The sequence below is a fragment of the Procambarus clarkii genome, chromosome 11 (genome assembly GCF_040958095.1).
Source record: "Procambarus clarkii isolate CNS0578487 chromosome 11, FALCON_Pclarkii_2.0, whole genome shotgun sequence".
NCBI classification, from domain to species: Eukaryota; Metazoa; Arthropoda; class Malacostraca; order Decapoda; family Cambaridae; genus Procambarus; species Procambarus clarkii.
This window is the reverse complement of record NC_091160.1, coordinates 39533360-39555806: the sequence shown is the minus strand read 5'-3', so window position 1 is coordinate 39555806 and position 22447 is coordinate 39533360. Positions and strand designations below refer to the sequence as shown.

Genomic DNA, 22447 nt, shown 5'->3' with positions numbered 1-22447 from the left:
ACACACACACACACACACACACACACACACAGCGGACTGCATTTTCTTGGATTGTCGGAAAGCCTTTGACACAGTACCGCATAAGAGGCTGGTACATAAGCTGGAGAGACAGGCAGGTGTAGCTGGTAAGGTGCTCCAGTGGATAAGGGAGTATCTAAGCAATAGGAAGCAGAGAGTTACGGTGAGGGGTGAGACCTCCGATTAGCGTGAAGTCACCAGTGGAGTCCCACAGGGCTCTATACTCGGTCCTATCTTGTTTCTGATATATGTAAATGATCTCCCGGAGGGTATAGATTCATTTCTCTCAATGTTTGCGGACGATGCTAAAATTATGAGAAGGATTAAAACAGAAGAGGACTGTTTAAGGACTCAAGAAGACCTAGACAACCTGAAGGAATGGTCGAACAAGTGGTTATTAGAGTTTAACCCAACCAAATGTAATGTAATGAAGATAAGTGTAAGGAGCAGGAGGCCAGACACAAGGTATCATCTGGGAGATGAAATTCTTCAGGAGTCAGAGAAAGAAAAAGACTTGGGGGTTGATATCACGCCAGACCTGTCTCCTGCAGCACATATCAAGAGGATAACATCAGCGGCATATGCCAGGCTGGCCAACATACGAACGGCATTCAGAAACTTGTGTAAAGAATCATTCAGAACTTTGTATACCACATATGTCAGGCCAATCCTGGAGTGTGCAGCCCCAGCATGGAGTCCATATCTAGTCAAGGATAAGACTAAACTGGAAAAGGTTCAAAGGTTTGCCACCAGACTAGTACCCGAGCTGAGAGGTATGAGCTACGAGGAGAGACTACGGGAATTAAACCTCACTTCGCTGGAAGACAGAAGAGTTAGGGGGGACATGATCACCACATTCAAGATTCTAAAGGGAATTAATAGGGTAGATAAAGACAGTCTATTTAACATAAGGGGCACACGCACAAGGGGACACAGGTGGAAACTGAGTGCCCAAATGAGCCACAGAGATATTAGAAAGAACTTTTTTAGTGTCAGAGTGGTTGATAAATGGAATGCATTAGGCAGTGATGTGGTGGAGGCTGACTCCATACACAGTTTCAAGTGTAGATATGATAGAGCCCAATAGGCTCAGGAACCTGTACACCTGTTGATTGACGGTTGAGAGGCGGGACCAACGAGCCAGAGCTCAACCCCCGCAAGCACAACTAGGTGAGTACACACACACACACACAGGAAGCAGCCCATAACGGCTGTCTAACTCCCAGGTATCTATTTACTGCTAGGCGAACAAGTGCATCAGGGTGAAAGAAACCATGCCCATTTGTCTCTGCCGGCGCCGGGAATCGAACTCGGTCCACAGGATTACAAGTCCTGCGCGCTGTCCACTCAGCTACCAGACTCCCTAAAAGACCCCTATGTGTGTGTGTGTGTGTGTGTGTGTGTGCGCGCGCGCGCGCGTGTGCGCCCTTGCGTGACAGGAGAACATATTCGCGCCAAAATTTAAATCAGTTAAGACACACAGTCGCTAAGTTGCCAATTAATGAATTAATGAGAGCACAAGGTAACTACTAGTCGGCAACACTGAGGGCCACTTGTCTACACCACGGGGTGCGGTGAGTGACGGCCGTCACTCACGGCACCCCGTGTACTACACCCCGCGCCACCACACAGTGTATCTACACCCCACAGACAACAGTGTAGGGACTGACCTGAGGACGGCGGTGTTGCCGCTAATAACGTACTCATCGTACACCTGCACCTCGTAGCTCTGACGCTCGACTGTGGAGGACAGTAAAGTGTCGTTAGTGGGAGGGACCACACGTGCACCAGGTGTGGTTAGTGGGAGGGACCACACGTGCACAAGTCACGCCATCACCTGGGGCACTACAACTGTATTAATACATGGATATTTATTAGGGTATTGTTGCTAGTATTATTTACGCACTGTGTATATCTCTCTCTACACAGAGAGAGAGAGAGAGAGAGAGAGAGAGAGAGAGAGAGAGAGAGAGAGAGAGAGAGAGAGAGAGAGAGAGAGAGAGTGAGACAGGGGGAGACAGAGAGAGAGAAAGAGGGAGAGAGGGAGAGAGAGACAGAGAGAGAGAGAGAGAGAGAGAGAGAGAGAGAGAGAGAGAGAGAGAGAGAGAGAGAGAGAGAGAGAGAGAGAGAGAGAGAGAGAGAGAGAGAGAGGGAGGGAAACAGAGAGAGACAGAGGGAGACAGAGACAGAGAGACACAGAGAGAGAGAGAGGGAGGGAAACAGAGAGAGACAGAGGGAGACAGAGACAGAGAGACACAGAGAGAGAGAGAGAGAGAGAGAGAGAGAGAGAGGGGGAGGCAGAGAGAGAGAGAGAGAGAGCGAGACACACAGACACAGAGAGACAGAGACACAGACACAGAGACACAGACAGAGAGAGAGACAGACAGCCCGCTACCTACCTCCCCTGACAGCGACGGTCCTGGAGACAATCCTGCCGACGGCGGAGGATGCGAGGCACCTGTAGGAGGAGGCGTGGACGTCCTGGCGGTAGGAGCGGGGACTGAAGGGCAGGAAGATCAGGGACCCGTTGGCCAGGATCTCCCGTACACCTGCTACAGGTGTGGCCGGCTGGAGGCCCGCCTCTCCCACCACCCACGACACCTGTGGGGGGGACACACTCCTCTTAGTCTCTGCTCCACACCTGTCTCGGCGCCCCATACATACCTGTATGGGGCCCCATACACACCTGTGTCAAGACACTTACCATGGGCGTGGGGTTGCCGTGGGCGGAGCAGTGAAGGGCGCCGCCAGTAGTATTAAGGAAGGCGAGGGCGTGGGGCGGCTCCACCAGGAACTGGGGCCCATCTTGCACCCCTGCGCGGCTCTCTCCTGCAACAACAACAACAACAATTATTACAACCGTTAACAATAAATAAATATTACAAAGCAGAAAATAAATAACATTCAAAGACAACTCCAGTTATTCTTACATATATCTCAAGATCTTCCACACCTGCCGAGAACACCGTAAAAACAACGTTCCTGCCTCGTGACATTGCGTACAAAATAAAGTGTTTGGTTGTAGTTGAGTTGTTATGTCATATACTTCTTTAAAACAGTTTGGTCAAGATAGCTTTCCGGTGGTCATTAGACTGCTTTTGACCAATCAGGGTGGAGATAGCCTTGTATCTCTCCTCCCTTGGCCAATCACAGTAACAGGATGATAATTAAGTCTGAGAACGACACATATACCCACATGGAAACAAAAATGTGAAATTTTAATACAAACTGGTTGTTACTCCGAACACGTTGGCCGCTTGGGGTTTAAATGTCACAACCCCACAAAAGGAGAACCCATATGTAGTGGGAACGAATAACAAATCCCACGGCCAAGTATAACAAACCTCACAGCTAGACCTAAAAGAGAAATCCCGACAACTAGACTTAATAAGAAGCTCTATAGTGTTAAGTGGCCTCTCCTATTTCTCCTCAATGCCAGCGTTAAGAGTCATATCCTCTTACCTCGCAGGCTACCAGAGATGCAGGGAATCATTTTATATGAGAGGCTACTGGATAGATTACATATTTATGGAGAAATTATCATTTATATGTTTTGCAGGTGAGGGGCTTACGCCCTTAATACATACAAAATGGCGACGTCTCATTCGGTTTGGCGCCAAGACGTGAGGACACCAGCAGGCTGGCGATTGGCTGGCTGAGGTCACGTGACGTGACTGACCAATCAAAGCCCGCTGTGACGTCACCAGGAGGCTTGGCTCAGGAGCTGCAGGTCACTGCGTCAGCAGAGAGAGTCGGACCGTTGACGCGAGTGGAAGTGCGTCAGTAAGCTCCCGAGATTGAAGATTCTGGGAGCCTCGCTCAGTGGATTTGAGCAGCCTATGTAGTCTACCATTGTCACAGAGGATTAGGTACTCCGGGGAGTACGAAGAAGCCGAGTTTAGTGGGCAAAGAAGTGCCAAGAACTCGTGGCTGTTAGCCTGTGACGGAAGGTGTACAGTGACGCCCTGCGGGTCCCGCCCTGGTACGACGTGTAGAGCTGCCGTGACCGAGTCACATCTACTGAGGTTCTGGAGGGGAAACATCGCATCTGGATCCATGAGAAAAGGTCTCGGTGAAGCAACGAGTGTGAGGGGCGACGTGCTCAGTGGCCACTCCTTGGACCACCTTGGAAGATCTGAACCCAGGGAACAAGAACGGCGAAGATGCGACTTCTCCACGACGCCTGAGGACCTGTGACACGTGACCGGAACGCCGAGGAGCGACCTGGGAACCGTGTACCTTCTACCATCGGAGGACAGGCGTCGATGGACACGAATGTTTAAGGTAGATCATTACTTCTCTCCCACTGTCCCTTGATGACTAGGCTAGATAGGCCCAGCATATATATTACATAAGAGAATTTCTTATTTTGTCAGTATTAGAGTAGGCTGTCGGTCAGCCCAGTATTGCTATTAGTTATCCTGGAGAAGACAGCGTGGGAACGTGCGTGGCAGTTGGTGGCCGAGAGGACGACGTCGACGGAGCCGCCCCCTTCGAGAGGGGTCAGCGCCCCCCATTTATATTTGCCCAGTTGTGCGAGTTGCCAGAGGCGGCGAGAGGAGAGCTGCCAACGTTCTCCAGTTCATCTATTCATATATATATATATATATATATATATATATATATATATATATATATATATATATATATATATATATATATATTATAAGTGTTTATTTTTTTACATGTTTAATGTAGTTCTTAGAATAGTAAACTTTCTATCCTTTTTACTGATGTGTTTAAGTGCGCCCTCCATCTCTCTTTGAGCATTATGTGATACTATATGCACCACACAATTATCATTATTATTTATATTATGGAAAATATCCCAGTGACTGGTTATATGTGAGTAACACTGGTGTTTATGGAAACGTGTCCGAGGCTGGTAACAATGAATCAACAATGTATTCGTGGTAATTTATCATTGTCTGGCGACACAGAGTTTAACCACTGAACTACATTGCTGGGGTGCAGTTACAACCCCAGCTGGTGACCTTATGAGTAGTTGAGTGACACAGGTGTGTGACAGCCAGGTCCAAGAGGGAACCCCCACAGCCAGGTCCAAGAGGGACCCACACAGCCAGGTCCAAGAGCGAACCCCCACAGCCAGGTCCAAGAGGGAACCCCCACAGCCAGGTCCAAGAGGGAACCCCCGCAGCCAGGTCCAAGAGGAAACCCCGACAGCCAGGTCCAAGAGGAACCCACACAGCCAGGTCCAAGAGGGAACCCCGACAGCCAGGTCCAAGAGGGAACCCCCACAGCCAGGTCCGAGAGAAAAACCCCACAGCCAGGTCCAAGAGGGAACCCCGACAGCCAGGTCCAAGAGGGAACCCCCACAGCCAGGTCCAAGAGAGCACCCCCACAGCCAGGTCCAAGAGAGCACCCCCACCACCGCTCACTAGACACACACACCCCTACACATATCACCACCCACTGCACCCCACACCCACCACCACCACCCACTGCACCCCACACCCACCACCACCACCCCCCACCCACCACACCCCCCCACCCACCATACCCCACACCCACCACACCCCCCCACCCACCACACCCCCACACCCACCACACCCACGACACCCACCACACCCACCACACCCCCACACCACCACACCCCCACACCACCACACCCCCACACCACCACATCACCACCACACCCACCCCACACCCCCCCCCCACACCCCCACACAAACACTCACATACCACCTTACAAAAAACACCATCTTCGCAACACTAACAAAAAATAAATACCGGTAGTAACGAGAAACAAACACAATTAAAAGTGTGGAACAAAAACAGTGACACAAGAAACAAAAATATTTACTCCAGTGTGTTGAACCTCGATGATAACACATATGTATCCCTGGCACATATGTACCCCTGGCATATATGTATCCCTGACACATGTCGCCAGTGGCTGTGTCCTGACACTGTCAGCGGGACGATGGGCACTGTCCCAGGTGGTCAAACTAGGCAGACGGAGGCAGAGAGGAAGCAGTGGAGGCAGAGAGGAAGCAGTGGAGGCAAACAGGAAGCAGTGGAGGCAGAGAGGAAGCAGTGGAGGCAGACAGGAAGCAGTGGAGGCAGAGAGGAAGCAGTGGAGGCAGACAGGAAGCAGTGGAGGCAGAGAGGAAGCAGTGGAGGCAGAGAGGAAGCAGTGGAGGCAGAGAGGAAGCAGTGGAGGCAGACAGGAAGCAGTGGAGGCAGAGAGGAAGCAGTGGAGGCAGACAGGAAGCAGAGAGGAAGCAGTGGAGGCAGACAGGAAGCAGTGGAGGCAGACAGGAAGCAGTGGAGGCAGACAGGAAGCAGTGGAGGCAGACAGGAAGCAGTGGAGGCAGACAGGAAGCAGTGGAGGCAGACAGGAAGCAGTGGAGGCAGACAGGAAGCAGTGGAGGCAGACAGGAAGCAGTGGAGGCAGACAGGAAGCAGTGGAGGCACACAGGAAGCAGGCAGAGGCAGACAGGGAGCAGACAGAAGCAGACAAGCAGAAGACCACAGAGATCGCTGGCAATCACTCAACAAAAGCCCACAATTAGCGGACCAGTTGACCAATAAGGACGAAGCAATATTGAAAAAGCTCCCAAAAAGGTTAAAAAGCTCCCAACTAATGTTACACTATAACAGAAACAACAAAAAGTTCACGGGAAATAATATATGTTGAACAACATTCAGACATTTGAACAACATTCAGACATTTGAACAACATTCAGACATTTGAACAACATTCAGACGACATTTGGACAACATTCGGACAACTATTGTTCGTTATTTTCGAACAAAAAAACGAACAAACACCTCGTCCCAAAAAAATAATAATTACAAACATCAGTCAATAAAAGCATGACAAGAACCAATTACAAAAAAAGGCACAAAAGGTGGAGAAAAACCACGACTAAACAGATAAACCAAAGAACAAAAAGAACCCAAACATAAAAAGGCGCCAATTGAAAGCAGTAAAAGAGCCATTAAATACATGAAAATGGCCGCCAAACACCGGACATAAACATTCCAACAAAACACACACACACAATTTTGTTTTGAAATATCAGCGCTGAATAAAAAAAAATATTACACTATACATATATATATGTATGTGTGTGTATATATATGAGGTGAGAGACTCCTGACCGTATACAATAGCTGTTACACACTATCCTGTTACACTTGAGGTAGCGACGCTTTTGTCACGTTTGTGTGTGTACTATCCTATTTGTGTCTGCAGGATCGAGTATTGACTCTTGGATCCCACCTTTCGAGCATCGGTTGTTTACAGCAATGACTCCTGTCCCATTTCCCTATCATACCTGGTTTTAAAATTATGAATAGTATTTGCTTCCACAACCTGTTCCTACAGTGCATTCCATTTCCCCACTACTCTCACGCTAAAAGAAAACTTCCTAACATCTCTGTGACTCATCTGAGTTTCAAGCTTCCATCCATGTCCCCTCGTTCTGTTACTATTCCGTGTGAACATTTCGTCTATGTCCACTCTGTCAATCCCTCTGAGTATCTTATACGTTCATATCATGTCCCCCCTCTCCCTTCTTCTTTCTCGTGTCGTAAGGCACAGTTCCCTCAGGCGCTCCTCATACCCCATCCCTCGTAGCTCTGGGACGAGTCTCGTTGCAAACCTCTGAACCTTTTCCAGTTTCATTATATGCTTCTTCAGATGAGGCGGCATACTCTAAGACTGGCCTCACGTAGGCAGTGTAAAGCGCCCTAAATGCCTCCTTACTTAGGTTTCTGAATGATGTTCTAACTTTTGCCAGTGTAGAGTACGCTGCTGTCGTTATCCTATTTATATGTGCCTCAGGAGATAGATTAGGTGTTACGTCCACGCCCAGGTCTCTTTCACTGTGTGTGTGTGTGTGTGTGTGTGTGTGTGTGTGTGTGTGTGTGTGTGTGTGTGTGTGTGTGTGTGTGTGTGTGTGTGTGTGTGTGTGAGAGAGAGAGAGAGAGAGAGAGAGAGAGAGAGAGTTACCAAGTCAATAAAGCAGTGCCCCCAACTACAGAGGCCCGGGGCGGGGGAAGACAGTGAGGCCCGCCCCACCAAGAGCTCCTCGCCAGTTTCCCGCCAAATCCCCAGAATTTCATTGTTTGGGATTTGTAAGCCAGGATGATGCCTCGACTCCCTCGCTTTGATCACCCCCCACCCCCTCCCCCCCACCTCCCCACCCGGGGGAGTGGGGGTGGGGGCTGGCAGGTAGGGAGGCGAGGAAACTGGTAACATGGGAGAGAGGAATAAACCATATGAGGTAGAGAGAGAGAGAGAGAGAGAGAGAGAGAGAGAGAGAGAGAGAGAGAGAGAGAGGACGGGAGTACAAGAAGACAAGTTATGTGATCAGACCACCAACACACAGCCATCACCTTGTCAACGGAACAATCTTATAATTTCTGCATCAAAAGCTGCCACCAGTGTGTGCCAGTCAACACCACTAGTCAACACCACCAGTCAACACCACTAGTCAACACCACTAGTCAACACCACCAGTCAACACCACCAGTCAACACCACCAGTCAACACCACCAGTCAACACCACTAGTCAACACCACCAGTCAACACCACACAGTCAACACCACACAGTCAACACCACTAGTCAACACCACCAGTCAACACCACCAGTCAACACCACTAGTCAACACCACTAGTCAACACCACCAGTCAACACCACTAGTCAACACCACCAGTCAACACCACACAGTCAACACCACCAGTCAACACCACCAGTCAACACCACCAGTCAACACCACCAGTCAACACCACTAGTCAACACCACCAGTCAACACCACCAGTCAACACCACCAGTCAACACCACTAGTCAACACCACCAGTCAACACCACTAGTCAACACCACCAGTCAACACCACACAGTCAACACCACCAGTCAACACCACCAGTCAACACCACACAGTCAACACCACTAGTCAACACCACCAGTCAACACCACTAGTCAACACCACCAGTCAACACCACCAGTCAACACCACCAGTCAACACCACTAGTCAACACCACCAGTCAACACCACCAGTCAACACCACTAGTCAACACCACTAGTCAACACCACCAGTCAACACCACCAGTCAACACCACTAGTCAACACCACTAGTCAACACCACCAGTCAACACCACCAGTCAACACCACTAGTCAACACCACCAGTCAACACCACCAGTCAACACCACTAGTCAACACCACCAGTCAACACCACCAGTCAACACCACTAGTCAACACCACCAGTCAACACCACTAGTCAACACCACTAGTCAACACCACTAGTCAACACCACTAGTCAACACCACCAGTCAACACCACCAGTCAACACCACTAGTCAACACCACTAGTCAACACCACCAGTCAACACCACCAGTCAACACCACCAGTCAACACCACTAGTCAACACCACTAGTCAACACCACTAGTCAACACCACACAGTCAACACCACTAGTCAACACCACCAGTCAACACCACCAGTCAACACCACTAGTCAACACCACCAGTCAACACCACCAGTCAACACCACTAGTCAACACCACTAGTCAACACCACCAGTCAACACCACCAGTCAACACCACTAGTCAACACCACTAGTCAACACCACTAGTCAACACCACACAGTCAACACCACCAGTCAACACCACCAGTCAACACCACTAGTCAACACCACCAGTCAACAACACCAGTCAACACCACTAGTCAACACCACCAGTCAACACCACCAGTCAACACCACTAGTCAACACCACTAGTCAACACCACCAGTCAACACCACTAGTCAACACCACCAGTCAACACCACTAGTCAACACCACCAGTCAACACCACCAGTCAACACCACTAGTCAACACCACCAGTCAACAACACCAGTCAACACCACCAGTCAACACCACCAGTCAACACCACCAGTCAACACCACCAGTCAACACCACCAGTCAACATCACACAGTCAACATCACACAGTCAACACCACACAGTCAACACCACCAGTCAACACCACCAGTCAACAACACCAGTCAACACCACCAGTCAACAACACCAGTCAACACCACCAGTCAACAACACCAGTCAACACCACCAGTCAACAACACCAGTCAACACCACCAGTCAACAACACCAGTCAACACCACCAGTCAACAACACCAGTCAACACCACCAGTCAACAACACCAGTCAACACCACCAGTCAACACCACCAGTCAACAACACCAGTCAACACCACCAGTCAACACCACCAGTCAACAACACCAGTCAACAACACCAGTCAACAACACCAGTCAACACCACCAGTCAACACCACCAGTCAACAACACCAGTCAACAACACCAGTCAACACCACCAGTCAACACCACCAGTCAACATCACACAGTCAACATCACACAGTCAACACCACACAGTCAACACCACCAGTCAACACCACACAGTCAACATCACACAGTCAACACCACACAGTCAACACCACCAGTCAACATCACACAGTCAACACCACACAGTCAACACCACCAGTCAACACCACACAGTCAACACCACACAGTCAACACCACCAGTCAACATCACACAGTCAACACCACACAGTCAACACCACCAGTCAACACCACACAGTCAACACCACACAGTCAACATCACACAGTCAACACCACACAGTCAACATCACACAGTCAACACCACACAGTCAACACCACACAGTCAACACCACCAGTCAACACCACACAGTCAACACCACCAGTCAACACCACACAGTCAACATCACACAGTCAACACCACACAGTCAACACCACCAGTCAACACCACACAGTCAACACCACACAGTCAACATCACACAGTCAACACCACACAGTCAACACCACCAGTCAACATCACACAGTCAACACCACACAGTCAACACCACACAGTCAACACCGCCAGTCACATGGTATATCAATTATTTGGAATCAACCTTAAATGAAAAAGGTAATTAACAGTAAACAAGGAGTTATGAGTCACATCTACCAGTCACATCTACCAGTTTCATCTACCAGTCACATCTACCAGTTTCATCTACCAGTCACATCTACCAGTTTCATCTACCAGTCACATCTACCACGGACTATTAACACCAAGAGGTGAATAAGGTAAACTGAAACATCTCCCCCCCCCAGACAGGATACCACGGGGGGGAGGGGGGGGGGACGAACGGTATGATAGCTACTAATTACTTCACCTCGTAACTACCATCCTGCTACACGATAGCCACATTTCCTGTGTTGTCCGTTATCGTGGGTGATGACGGGGGCCCGGGCCGCCTCCCTGGCCCGGCCGTCTGCCACAATCAATATGATCTTCCAGGAAACTGTTAATAATAGGTCAAGAGGAACGTCTCCTTCGTCCTCTCTGGAGGCCGTCTCCTGCTCCACGACCCCTGGAGGCCGTCTCCTGCACCACGACCCCCGGAGGCCGTCTCCTGCTCCACGACCCCCGGAGGCCGTCTCCTGCTCTACGACCCCTGGAGGCCGTCTCCTGCTCCACGACCCCTGGAGGCCGTCTCCTGCACCACGACCCCTGGAGGCCGTCTCCTGCTCCACGACCCCCGGAGGCCGTCTCCTGCTCCACGACCCCCGGAGGCCGTCTCCTGCCCCACGACCCCTGGAGGCCGTCTCCTGCCCCACGACCCCCGGAGACCGTCTCCTGCTCCACGACCCCTGGAGGCCGTCTCCTGCTCCACGACCCCCGGAGGCCGTCTCCTGCTCCACGACCCCTGGAGGCCGTCTCCTTCGTCCTCTCTGGAGCCCGTCTCCTGCTCCACGACCCCTGGAGGCCGTCTCCTGCCCCACGACCCCCGGAGGCCGTCTCCTGCCCCACGTCCCCTGGAGGCCGTCTCCTGCCCCACGACCCCCGGAGACCGTCTTCTGCCCCACGACCCCTGGAGGCCGTCTCCTGCTTTACGACCCCCGGAGGCCGTCTCCTGCTTTACGACCCCCGGAGGCCGTCTCCTGCCCCACGACCCCCGGAGGCCGTCTCCTGCTTTACGACCCCCGGAGGCCGTCTCCTGCTTTACGACCCCCGGAGGCCGTCTCCTGCTTTACGACCCCCGGAAGCCGTCTCCTGCTTTACGACCCCCGGAGGCCGTCTCCTGCTCCACGACCCCCGGAGACCGTCTCCTGCTCCACGACCCCCGGAGGCCGTCTCCTGCCCCACGACCCCTGGAGGCCGTCTCCTGCCCCACGACCCCTGGAGGCCGTCTCCTGCCCCACGACCCCCGGAGGCCGTCTCCTGCTCCACGACCCCTGGAGGCCGTCTCCTGCTTCGCGTCCTCTCTGGAGGCCGTCTCCTGCTCCACGACCCCTGGAGGCCGTCTCCTGCCCCACGACCCCCGGAGGCCGTCTCCTGCTCCACGACCCCTGGAGGCCGTCTCCTGCTCCACGACCCCCGGAGGCCGTCTCCTGCTCCACGACCCCTGGAGGCCGTCTCCTGCCCCACGACCCCCGGAGGCCGTCTCCTGCTCCACGACCCCTGGAGGCCGTCTCCTGCCCCACGACCCCTGGAGGCCGTCTCCTGCCCCACGACCCCTGGAGGCCGTCTCCTGCCCCACGACCCCTGGAGGCCGTCTCCTGCCCCACGACCCCTGGAGGCCGTCTCCTGCTCCACGACCCCTGGAGGCCGTCTCCTGCCCCACGACCCCTGGAGGCCGTCTCCCGCTCCACGACCCCTGGAGGCCGTCTCCTGCTCCACGACCCCCGGAGGCCGTCTCCTGCCCCACGACCCCTGGAGGCCGTCTCCTGCCCCACGACCCCTGGAGGCCGTCTCCTGCCCCACGACCCCTGGAGGCCGTCTCCTGCCCCACGACCCCTGGAGGCCGTCTCCTGCCCCACGACCCCTGGAGGCCGTCTCCTGCCCCACGACCCCTGGAGGCCGTCTCCTGCTCCACGACCCCTGGAGGCCGTCTCCTGCTCCACGACCCCTGGAGGCCGTCTCCTGCCCCACGACCCCTGGAGGCCGTCTCCTGCTCCACGACCCCTGGAGGCCGTCTCCTGCTTCGCGTCCTCTCTGGAGGCCGTCTCCTGCTCCACGACCCCTGGAGGCCGTCTCCTGCTCCACGACCCCTGGAGGCCGTCTCCTGCCCCACGACCCCTGGAGGCCGTCTCCTGCTCCACGACCCCTGGAGGCCGTCTCCTGCCCCACGACCCCTGGAGGCCGTCTCCTGCCCCACGACCCCTGGAGGCCGTCTCCTGCTCCACGACCCCTGGAGGCCGTCTCCTGCTCCACGACCCCTGGAGGCCGTCTCCTGCTCCACGACCCCTGGAGGCCGTCTCCTGCTCCACGACCCCTGGAGGCCGTCTCCTGCTCCACGACCCCTGGAGGCCGTCTCCTGCTTCGCGTCCTCTCTGGAGGCCGTCTCCTGCTCTACGACCCCTGGAGGCCGTCTCCTGCTTCGAGTCCTCTCTGGAGGCCGTCTCCTGCTCCACGACCCCTGGAGGCCGTCTCCTGCTCCACGACCCCTGGAGGCCGTCTCCTGCCCCACGACCCCCGGAGGCCGTCTCCTGCTCCACGACCCCTGGAGGCCGTCTCCTGCTCCACGACCCCTGGAGGCCGTCTCCTGCCCCACGACCCCCGGAGGCCGTCTCCTGCTCCACGACCCCCGGAGACCGTCTCCTGCTCCACGACCCCCGGAGGCCGTCTCCTGCCCCACGACCCCTGGAGGCCGTCTCCTGCCCCACGACCCCTGGAGGCCGTCTCCTGCCCCACGACCCCCGGAGGCCGTCTCCTGCTCCACGACCCCTGGAGGCCGTCTCCTGCTTCGCGTCCTCTCTGGAGGCCGTCTCCTGCTCCACGACCCCTGGAGGCCGTCTCCTGCCCCACGACCCCCGGAGGCCGTCTCCTGCTCCACGACCCCTGGAGGCCGTCTCCTGCTCCACGACCCCCGGAGGCCGTCTCCTGCTCCACGACCCCTGGAGGCCGTCTCCTGCCCCACGACCCCTGGAGGCCGTCTCCTGCTCCACGACCCCTGGAGGCCGTCTCCTGCCCCACGACCCCTGGAGGCCGTCTCCTGCCCCACGACCCCTGGAGGCCGTCTCCTGCCCCACGACCCCTGGAGGCCGTCTCCTGCCCCACGACCCCTGGAGGCCGTCTCCTGCTCCACGACCCCTGGAGGCCGTCTCCTGCCCCACGACCCCTGGAGGCCGTCTCCCGCTCCACGACCCCTGGAGGCCGTCTCCTGCTCCACGACCCCCGGAGGCCGTCTCCTGCCCCACGACCCCTGGAGGCCGTCTCCTGCCCCACGACCCCTGGAGGCCGTCTCCTGCCCCACGACCCCTGGAGGCCGTCTCCTGCCCCACGACCCCTGGAGGCCGTCTCCTGCCCCACGACCCCTGGAGGCCGTCTCCTGCCCCACGACCCCTGGAGGCCGTCTCCTGCTCCACGACCCCTGGAGGCCGTCTCCTGCTCCACGACCCCTGGAGGCCGTCTCCTGCCCCACGACCCCTGGAGGCCGTCTCCTGCTCCACGACCCCTGGAGGCCGTCTCCTGCTTCGCGTCCTCTCTGGAGGCCGTCTCCTGCTCCACGACCCCTGGAGGCCGTCTCCTGCCCCACGACCCCTGGAGGCCGTCTCCTGCTCCACGACCCCTGGAGGCCGTCTCCTGCTCCACGACCCCTGGAGGCCGTCTCCTGCCCCACGACCCCTGGAGGCCGTCTCCTGCTCCACGACCCCTGGAGGCCGTCTCCTGCTTCGCGTCCTCTCTGGAGGCCGTCTCCTGCTCCACGACCCCTGGAGGCCGTCTCCTGCTCCACGACCCCTGGAGGCCGTCTCCTGCTCCACGACCCCTGGAGGCCGTCTCCTGCTCCACGACCCCTGGAGGCCGTCTCCTGCTCCACGACCCCTGGAGGCCGTCTCCTGCTTCGCGTCCTCTCTGGAGGCCGTCTCCTGCTCTACGACCCCTGGAGGCCGTCTCCTGCTTCGCGTCCTCTCTGGAGGCCGTCTCCTGCTCCACGACCCCTGGAGGCCGTCTCCTGCTCCACGACCCCTGGAGGCCGTCTCCTGCCCCACGACCCCTGGAGGCCGTCTCCTGCCCCACGACCCCTGGAGGCCGTCTCCTGCCCCACGACCCCTGGAGGCCGTCTCCTGCCCCACGACCCCTGGAGGCCGTCTCCTGCTCCACGACCCCTGGAGGCCGTCTCCTGCTCCACGACCCCTGGAGGCCGTCTCCTGCCCCACGACCCCTGGAGGCCGTCTCCTGCTCCACGACCCCTGGAGGCCGTCTCCTGCTTCGCGTCCTCTCTGGAGGCCGTCTCCTGCTCCACGACCCCTGGAGGCCGTCTCCTGCCCCACGACCCCTGGAGGCCGTCTCCTGCTCCACGACCCCTGGAGGCCGTCTCCTGCTCCACGACCCCTGGAGGCCGTCTCCTGCCCCACGACCCCTGGAGGCCGTCTCCTGCTCCACGACCCCTGGAGGCCGTCTCCTGCTTCGCGTCCTCTCTGGAGGCCGTCTCCTGCTCCACGACCCCTGGAGGCCGTCTCCTGCTCCACGACCCCTGGAGGCCGTCTCCTGCTCCACGACCCCTGGAGGCCGTCTCCTGCTCCACGACCCCTGGAGGCCGTCTCCTGCTCCACGACCCCTGGAGGCCGTCTCCTGCTTCGCGTCCTCTCTGGAGGCCGTCTCCTGCTCTACGACCCCTGGAGGCCGTCTCCTGCTTCGCGTCCTCTCTGGAGGCCGTCTCCTGCTCCACGACCCCTGGAGGCCGTCTCCTGCTCCACGACCCCTGGAGGCCGTCTCCTGCCCCACGACCCCCGGAGGCCGTCTCCTGCTCCACGACCCCTGGAGGCCGTCTCCTGCTCCACGACCCCTGGAGGCCGTCTCCTGCCTCACGACCCCCGGAGGCCGTCTCCTGCTCCACGACCCCTGGAGGCCGTCTCCTGCTCCACGACCCCCGGAGGCCGTCTCCTGCCCCACGACCCCCGGAGACCGTCTCCTGCTCCACGACCCCTGGAGGCCGTCTCCTGCTCCACGACCCCTGGAGGCCGTCTCCTGCCCCACGACCCCCGGAGACCGTCTCCTGCCCCACGACCCCTGGAGGCCGTCTCCTGCCCCACGACCCCCGGAGACCGTCTCCTGCTCCACGACCCCTGGAGGCCGTCTCCTGCTCCACGACCCCCGGAGGCCGTCTCCTGCTCCACGACCCCTGGAGGCCGTCTCCTGCTCCACGACCCCTGGAGGCCGTCTCCTGCCCCACGACCCCCGGAGGCCGTCTCTTGCTCTACGACCCCTGGAGGCCGTCTCCTGCTCCACGACCCCTGGAGGCCGTCTCCTGCTCCACGACCCCCGGAGGCCGTCTCCTGCCCCACGACCCCCGGAGACCGTCTCCTGCTCCACGACCCCTGGAGGCCGTCTCCTGCTCCACGACCCCTGGAGGCCGTCTCCTGCTCCACGACCCCTGGAGACCGTCTCCTGCTCCACGACCCCTGGAGGCCGTCTCCTGCTCCACGACCCCTGGAGGCCGTCTCCTGCTCCACGACCCCCGGAGGCCGTCTCCTGCCCCACGACCCCCGGAGGCCGTCTCCTGCCCCACGACCCCTGGAGGCCGTCTCCTGCCCCACGACCCCCGGAGGCCGTCTCCTGCCCCACGACCCCCGGAGACCGTCTCCTGCTCCACGACCCCTGGAGGCCGTCTCCTGCTCCACGACCCCTGGAGGCCGTCTCCTGCTCCACGACCCCTGGAGACCGTCTCCTGCTCCACGACCCCTGGAGGCCGTCTCCTGCTCCACGACCCCTGGAGGCCGTCTCCTGCCCCACGACCCCCGGAGGCCGTCTCCTGCCCCACGACCCCCGGAGGCCGTCTCCTGCCCCACGACCCCTGGAGGCCGTCTCCTGCCCCACGACCCCCGGAGGCCGTCTCCTGCCCCACGACCCCCGGAGGCCGTCTCCTGCCCCACGACCCCCGGAGACCGTCTCCTGCCCCACGACCCCCGGAGACCGTCTCCTGCCCCACGACCCCCGGAGGCCGTCTCCTGCCCCACGACCCCCGGAGGCCGTCTCCTGCCCCACGACCCCCGGAGGCCGTCTCCTGCCCCACGACCCCTGGAAGCCGTCTCCTGCCCCACGACCCCCGGAGACCGTCTCCTGCCCCACGACCCCCGGAGACCGTCTCCTGCCTCACGACCCCCGGAGACCGTCTCCTGCCCCACGACCCCCGGAGACCGTCTCCTGCCCCACGACCCCTGGAGGCCGTCTCCTGCTCCACGACCCCTGGAGGCCGTCTCCTGCTCCACGACCCCTGGAGGCCGTCTCCTGCCCCACGACCCCCGGAGGCCGTCTCCTGCTCCACGACCCCCGAGGCCGTCTCCTGCCCCACGACCCCCGGAGGCCGTCTCCTGCCCCACGACCCCCGGAGGCCGTCTCCTGCCCCACGACCCCCGGAGGCCGTCTCCTGCCCCACGACCCCCGGAGGCCGTCTCCTGCTCCACGACCCCCGAGGCCGTCTCCTGCCCCACGACCCCCGGAGGCCGTCTCCTGCCCCACGACCCCCGGAGGCCGTCTCCCGCTCCACGACCCCTGGAGGCCGTCTCCTGCTCCACGACCCCCGGAGGCCGTCTCCTGCCCCACGACCCCCGGAGACCGTCTCCTGCTCCACGACCCCCGGAGGCCGTCTCCTGCTCCACGACCCCCGAGGCCGTCTCCTGCCCCACGACCCCCGGAGGCCGTCTCCTGCCCCACGACCCCCGGAGGCCGTCTCCCGCTCCACGACCCCTGGAGGCCGTCTCCTGCTCCACGACCCCCGGAGGCCGTCTCCCGCTCCACGACCCCCGGAGGCCGTCTCCCGCTCCACGACCCCTGGAGGCCGTCTCCTGCTCCACGACCCCTGGAGGCCGTCTCCTGCCCCACGACCCCCGGAGGCCGTCTCCTGCTCCACGACCCCCGGAGGCCGTCTCCTGCCCCACGACCCCCGGAGGCCGTCTCCCGCTCCACGACCCCTGGAGGCCGTCTCCTGCTCCACGACCCCTTGAGGCCGTCTCCTGCTCCACGACCCCCGGAGGCCGTCTCCTGCCCCACGACCCCCGGAGGCCGTCTCCTGCTCCACGACCCCCGGAGGCCGTCTCCTGCTCCACGACCCCCGGAGGCCGTCTCCTGCCCCACGACCCCCGGAGGCCGTCTCCTGCCCCACGACCCCTGGAGGCCGTCTCCTGCCCCACGACCCCCGGAGGCCGTCTCCCGCTCCACGACCCCCGGAGGCCGTCTCCCGCTCCACGACCCCTGGAGGCCGTCTCCTGCTCCACGACCCCTGGAGGCCGTCTCCCGCCCCACGACCCCCGGAGGCCGTCTCCTGCCCCACGACCCCCGGAGGCCGTCTCCTGCTCCACGACCCCTGGAGGCCGTCTCCTGCTCCACGACCCCCGGAGGCCGTCTCCTGCTCCACGACCCCTTGAGGCCGTCTCCTGCTCCACGACCCCCGGAGGCCGTCTCCTGCCCCACGACCCCCGGAGGCCGTCTCCTGCCCCACGACCCCCGGAGGCCGTCTCCTGCCCCACGACCCCCGGAGACCGTCTCCTGCTCCACGACCCCTGGAGGCCGTCTCCTGCCCCACGACCCCTGGAGGCCGTCTCCTGCTCCACGACCCCCGGAGGCCGTCTCCTGCTCCACGACCCCTGGAGGCCGTCTCCTGCCCCACGACCCCCGGAGGCCGTCTCCTGCTCCACGACCCCTGGAGGCCGTCTCCTGCTCCACGACCCCTTGAGGCCGTCTCCTGCTCCACGACCCCCGGAGGCCGTCTCCTGCCCCACGACCCCCGGAGGCCGTCTCCTGCCCCACGACCCCCGGAGGCCGTCTCCTGCCCCACGACCCCCGGAGACCGTCTCCTGCTCCACGACCCCCGGAGACCGTCTCCTGCCCCACGACCCCTGGAGGCCGTCTCCTGCTCCACGACCCCCGGAGGCCGTCTCCTGCTCCACGACCCCTGGAGGCCGTCTCCTGCCCCACGACCCCCGGAGGCCGTCTCCTGCTCCACGACCCCTGGAGGCCGTCTCCTGCTCCACGACCCCCGGAGGCCGTCTCCTGCTCCACGACCCCCGGAGGCCGTCTCCTGCACCACGACCCCTGGAGGCCGTCTCCTGCCCCACGACCCCTGGAGGCCGTCTCCCGCCCCACGACCCCCGGAGGCCGTCTCCTGCCCCACGACCCCCGGTGGCCGTCTCCCGCCCCACGACCCCTGGAGGCCGTCTCCTGCCCCACGACCCCTGGAGGCCGTCTCCTGCCCCACGACCCCCGGAGGCCGTCTCCTGCTCCACGACCCCCGGAGGCCGTCTCCTGCTCCACACCCTCAACCAACACTCCACATCACCAGCTTAAGCTTGGTCAAGGAGCAATGTACAGCGCCACACCACTACACCACAATGACAACTCACCGCCCGACTCGCTCAAAATACCTAATGGAAAAAGGAGAAAACCAGCTTTTATGGCCCCCAGTCCTGACCACCGGAATGGAAAAAGTCGGCACACACTCACACGAAGCAAGTCTCGAAGCCCCTCAACTGAGGCAATTGACTCGATCTTGGAGACTGGACCCGGTATAGACAGCACCGACCTCCAGGGGGGAGAGGGGGGACTACACTAGAGATCTTGGGCGGTAAAGTTGCTGGGAATTTCCAAATAAATGTCTCCCGCGGCTCTCAAACTTCTGCCAAACGTAAAAGCAAACGAGTGTCTGAGAATGTTGGCGGTCACCTTTTTTTTTTAGACTCACATTTGACGCTGTTGCTGTGCAACTTGGGCGAGGAACACTGCCCGTCTTCCTGGGACGGGGGTAGGTACAGGTGCCTGTCTCTCCCTGGGACGGGGGTGGGTACAGGTGCCCGTCTCTCACTGGGACGGGGGTGGGTACAGGTGCCCGTCTCTCACTGGGACGGGGGTGGGTACAGGTGCCCGTCTCTCACTGGGACGGGGGTGGGTACAGGTGCCTGTCTCTCACTGGGACGGGGGTGGGTACAGGTGCCTGTCTCTCACTGGGACGGGGGTGGGTACAGGTGCCTGTCTCTCACTGGGACGGGGGTGGGTACAGGTGCCTGTCTCTCCCTGGGACGGGGGTGGGTACAGGTGCCTGTCTCTCCCTGGGACGGGGGTGGGTACAGGTGCCCGTCTCTCCCTGGGACGGGGGTGGGTACAGGTGCCTGTCTCTTCCTGGGACGGGGGTGGGTACAGGTGCCTGTCTCTCACTGGGACGGGGGTGGGTACAGGTGCCTGTCTCTCACTGGGACGGGGGTGGGTACAGGTGCCTGTCTCTCACTGGGACGGGGGTGGGTACAGGTGCCTGTCTCTCCCTGGGACGGGGGTAGGTACAGGTGCCTGTCTCTCACTGGGACGGGGGTGGGTACAGGTGCCTGTCTCTCCCTGGGACGGGGGTAGGTACAGGTGCCTGTCTCTCCCTGGGACGGGGGTAGGTACAGGTGCCTGTCTCTCACTGGGACGGGGGTGGGTACAGGTGCCTGTCTCTCCCTGGGACGGGGGTGGGTACAGGTGCCTGTCTCTCACTGGGACGGGGGTGGGTACAGGTGCCTGTCTCTCCCTGGGACGGGGGTGGGTACAGGTGCCTGTCTCTCCCTGGGACGGGGGTGGGTACAGGTGCCTGTCTCTCACTGGGACGGGGGTGGGTACAGGTGCCCGTCTCTCCCTGGAACGGGGGTGGGTACAGGTGCCCGTCTCTCCCTGGGACGGGGGTAGGTACAGGTGCCCGTCTCTCCCTGGGACGGGGGTGGGTACAGGTGCCTGTCTCTCCCTGGGACGGGGGTAGGTACAGGTGCCCGTCTCTCCCTGGGACGGGGGTGGGTACAGGTGCCCGTCTCTCCCTGGGACGGGGGTGGGTACAGGTGCCCGTCTCTCCCTGGGACGGGGGTGGGTACAGGTGCCCGTCTCTCCCTGGGACGGGGGTGGGTACAGGTGCCCTCTGACCCCTGGTGGCAGGATGACAACCCCCCCCCCCACAGGTCACGCCAACCCTTACCCCTGCTAATGCCCCCCCCCCCCCAACGGTACACGCCCAGTCAATCCTCCCTGGACAGGACTCGAACCCAGACCAGATCGCTCGCAAGGCAGGGGGAGTCATTTACTACTACGCCACCAAAGACAAGTTCTGCTGCTCCCAGTCTTAATACAATGTTACAAAGAATAAAAAAAACTGAGTTATAGTTTGCGTACAAACGGTAATTAATGCTTTAACTTCCCACCAGATCAGGGTTCTGTGGAGAGTCAAGAAAGACCTGGGTAAATACTGGTATGGAAACTGTGATCCTGATCTTTGGAACATATTACCGGGTAACACAATGAACGTGGGATTGGTGGATTGTTTCAAGCGTAGGTTAGACATAGATATAATTTTAATAAATAATTGTGTCGGGGGGACAGGCAGCCAGAGTGTATTTATACACGTTAGGCTTACATCAAGGTATCCCCCTCCCCGCCCAGGATGCAATCCACACAACAAGCTGACTAACTCCTGGATATCTACTTACTGCTAGGTGAACAGATGCATTAGGTGATAAGAAATGTGTCCAAGCATTTCTGTCCCGTCCGGGATTCGAACCCGTAAATTTCGATTGTGAGTCGAGAACGAGCCCTACTGTACTACGGAGACCCTTACACCTATATAAATGAATGTGAACCATTAGACCGCCTGGAGTTAGTCTGGTGACGTGTGTACAACACTGGTGGGTGAGAGTTGGGTGAGAGTTGGGTGAGAGTTGGGTGAGAGTTGGGTAAGAGTTAGGTAAGAGGGACACCCTGGTGACCACGCCCACTTCACCTATCACCATTATCTGCCCTTATCACACACCACCACAAGTGACTCATCACTGATGATTGTTGATGATCTAGTTCCCTCCCTCCCTGCCTACCCTCCCTACCTACCCTCTTTACCTTAACCAGTGCTGTATACCTCCCCTTAAGTTGCACCAGTGCAGGAAAGCAGTGACCAGCCTCGTGGCGTGTAGTGACTGGGTCAAGCCCCCAGGAGTGTAGCCACTCACCACCACCTGACCAGTGCCACCAGCTGGCACTTTTGCTGCCATCTGCTGCAACCTGCCACTGCCCGTACAGGTTGTGGACTGGTGCAAGTGTTGCACATCTCCAGGGCCGGGAGACAACTGTACAGGCCAGCTGGGGTCATCTTATATCAGACACAGGGGCCAGATAAGGCCAGACTGTGACACAGTTGTACAGGCCAGCTGGGGTCACCTTATATCAGACACAGGGGCCAGATAAGGTCAGTCCGTGACACAGTTGTACAGGCCAGCTGGGGTCACCTTATATCAGACACAGGGGCCAGATAAGGTCAGTCTGTGACACAGTTGTACAGGCCAGCTGGGGTCACCTTATATCAGACACAGGGGCCAGATAAGGTCAGACTGTGACAGAGTTGTACAGGCCAGCTGGGGTCACCTCTCTCTCGTCGCCAGGGACACGACCCTCCTTGTGGAGGAA

At 59.1% G+C, this 22447-nt stretch overlaps 1 protein-coding gene across 1 annotated transcript in view; it reads right to left on the bottom strand.

Annotated features, from left to right (window-relative positions):
* Positions 1 to 22133, bottom strand: part of LOC123758359 (Down syndrome cell adhesion molecule 4) — a 228503-nt gene extending 206370 nt beyond the window's left edge. Inside the window, exons 1-9 of the mRNA XM_069323052.1 lie at positions 22005 to 22133; positions 18144 to 18610; positions 16798 to 18022; positions 15392 to 16429; positions 13312 to 13893; positions 11669 to 12035; positions 2723 to 2847; positions 2418 to 2619; positions 1689 to 1758 (exon numbers count right to left, since the gene is read on the bottom strand). Of these exons, the coding sequence (XP_069179153.1) occupies positions 1689 to 1758; positions 2418 to 2619; positions 2723 to 2847; positions 11669 to 12035; positions 13312 to 13893; positions 15392 to 16429; positions 16798 to 18022; positions 18144 to 18610; positions 22005 to 22133 (4205 nt within the window). The remainder of the gene's footprint in view (positions 1 to 1688; positions 1759 to 2417; positions 2620 to 2722; positions 2848 to 11668; positions 12036 to 13311; positions 13894 to 15391; positions 16430 to 16797; positions 18023 to 18143; positions 18611 to 22004) is intronic.
* Positions 22134 to 22447: the final 314 nt, after the last annotated feature.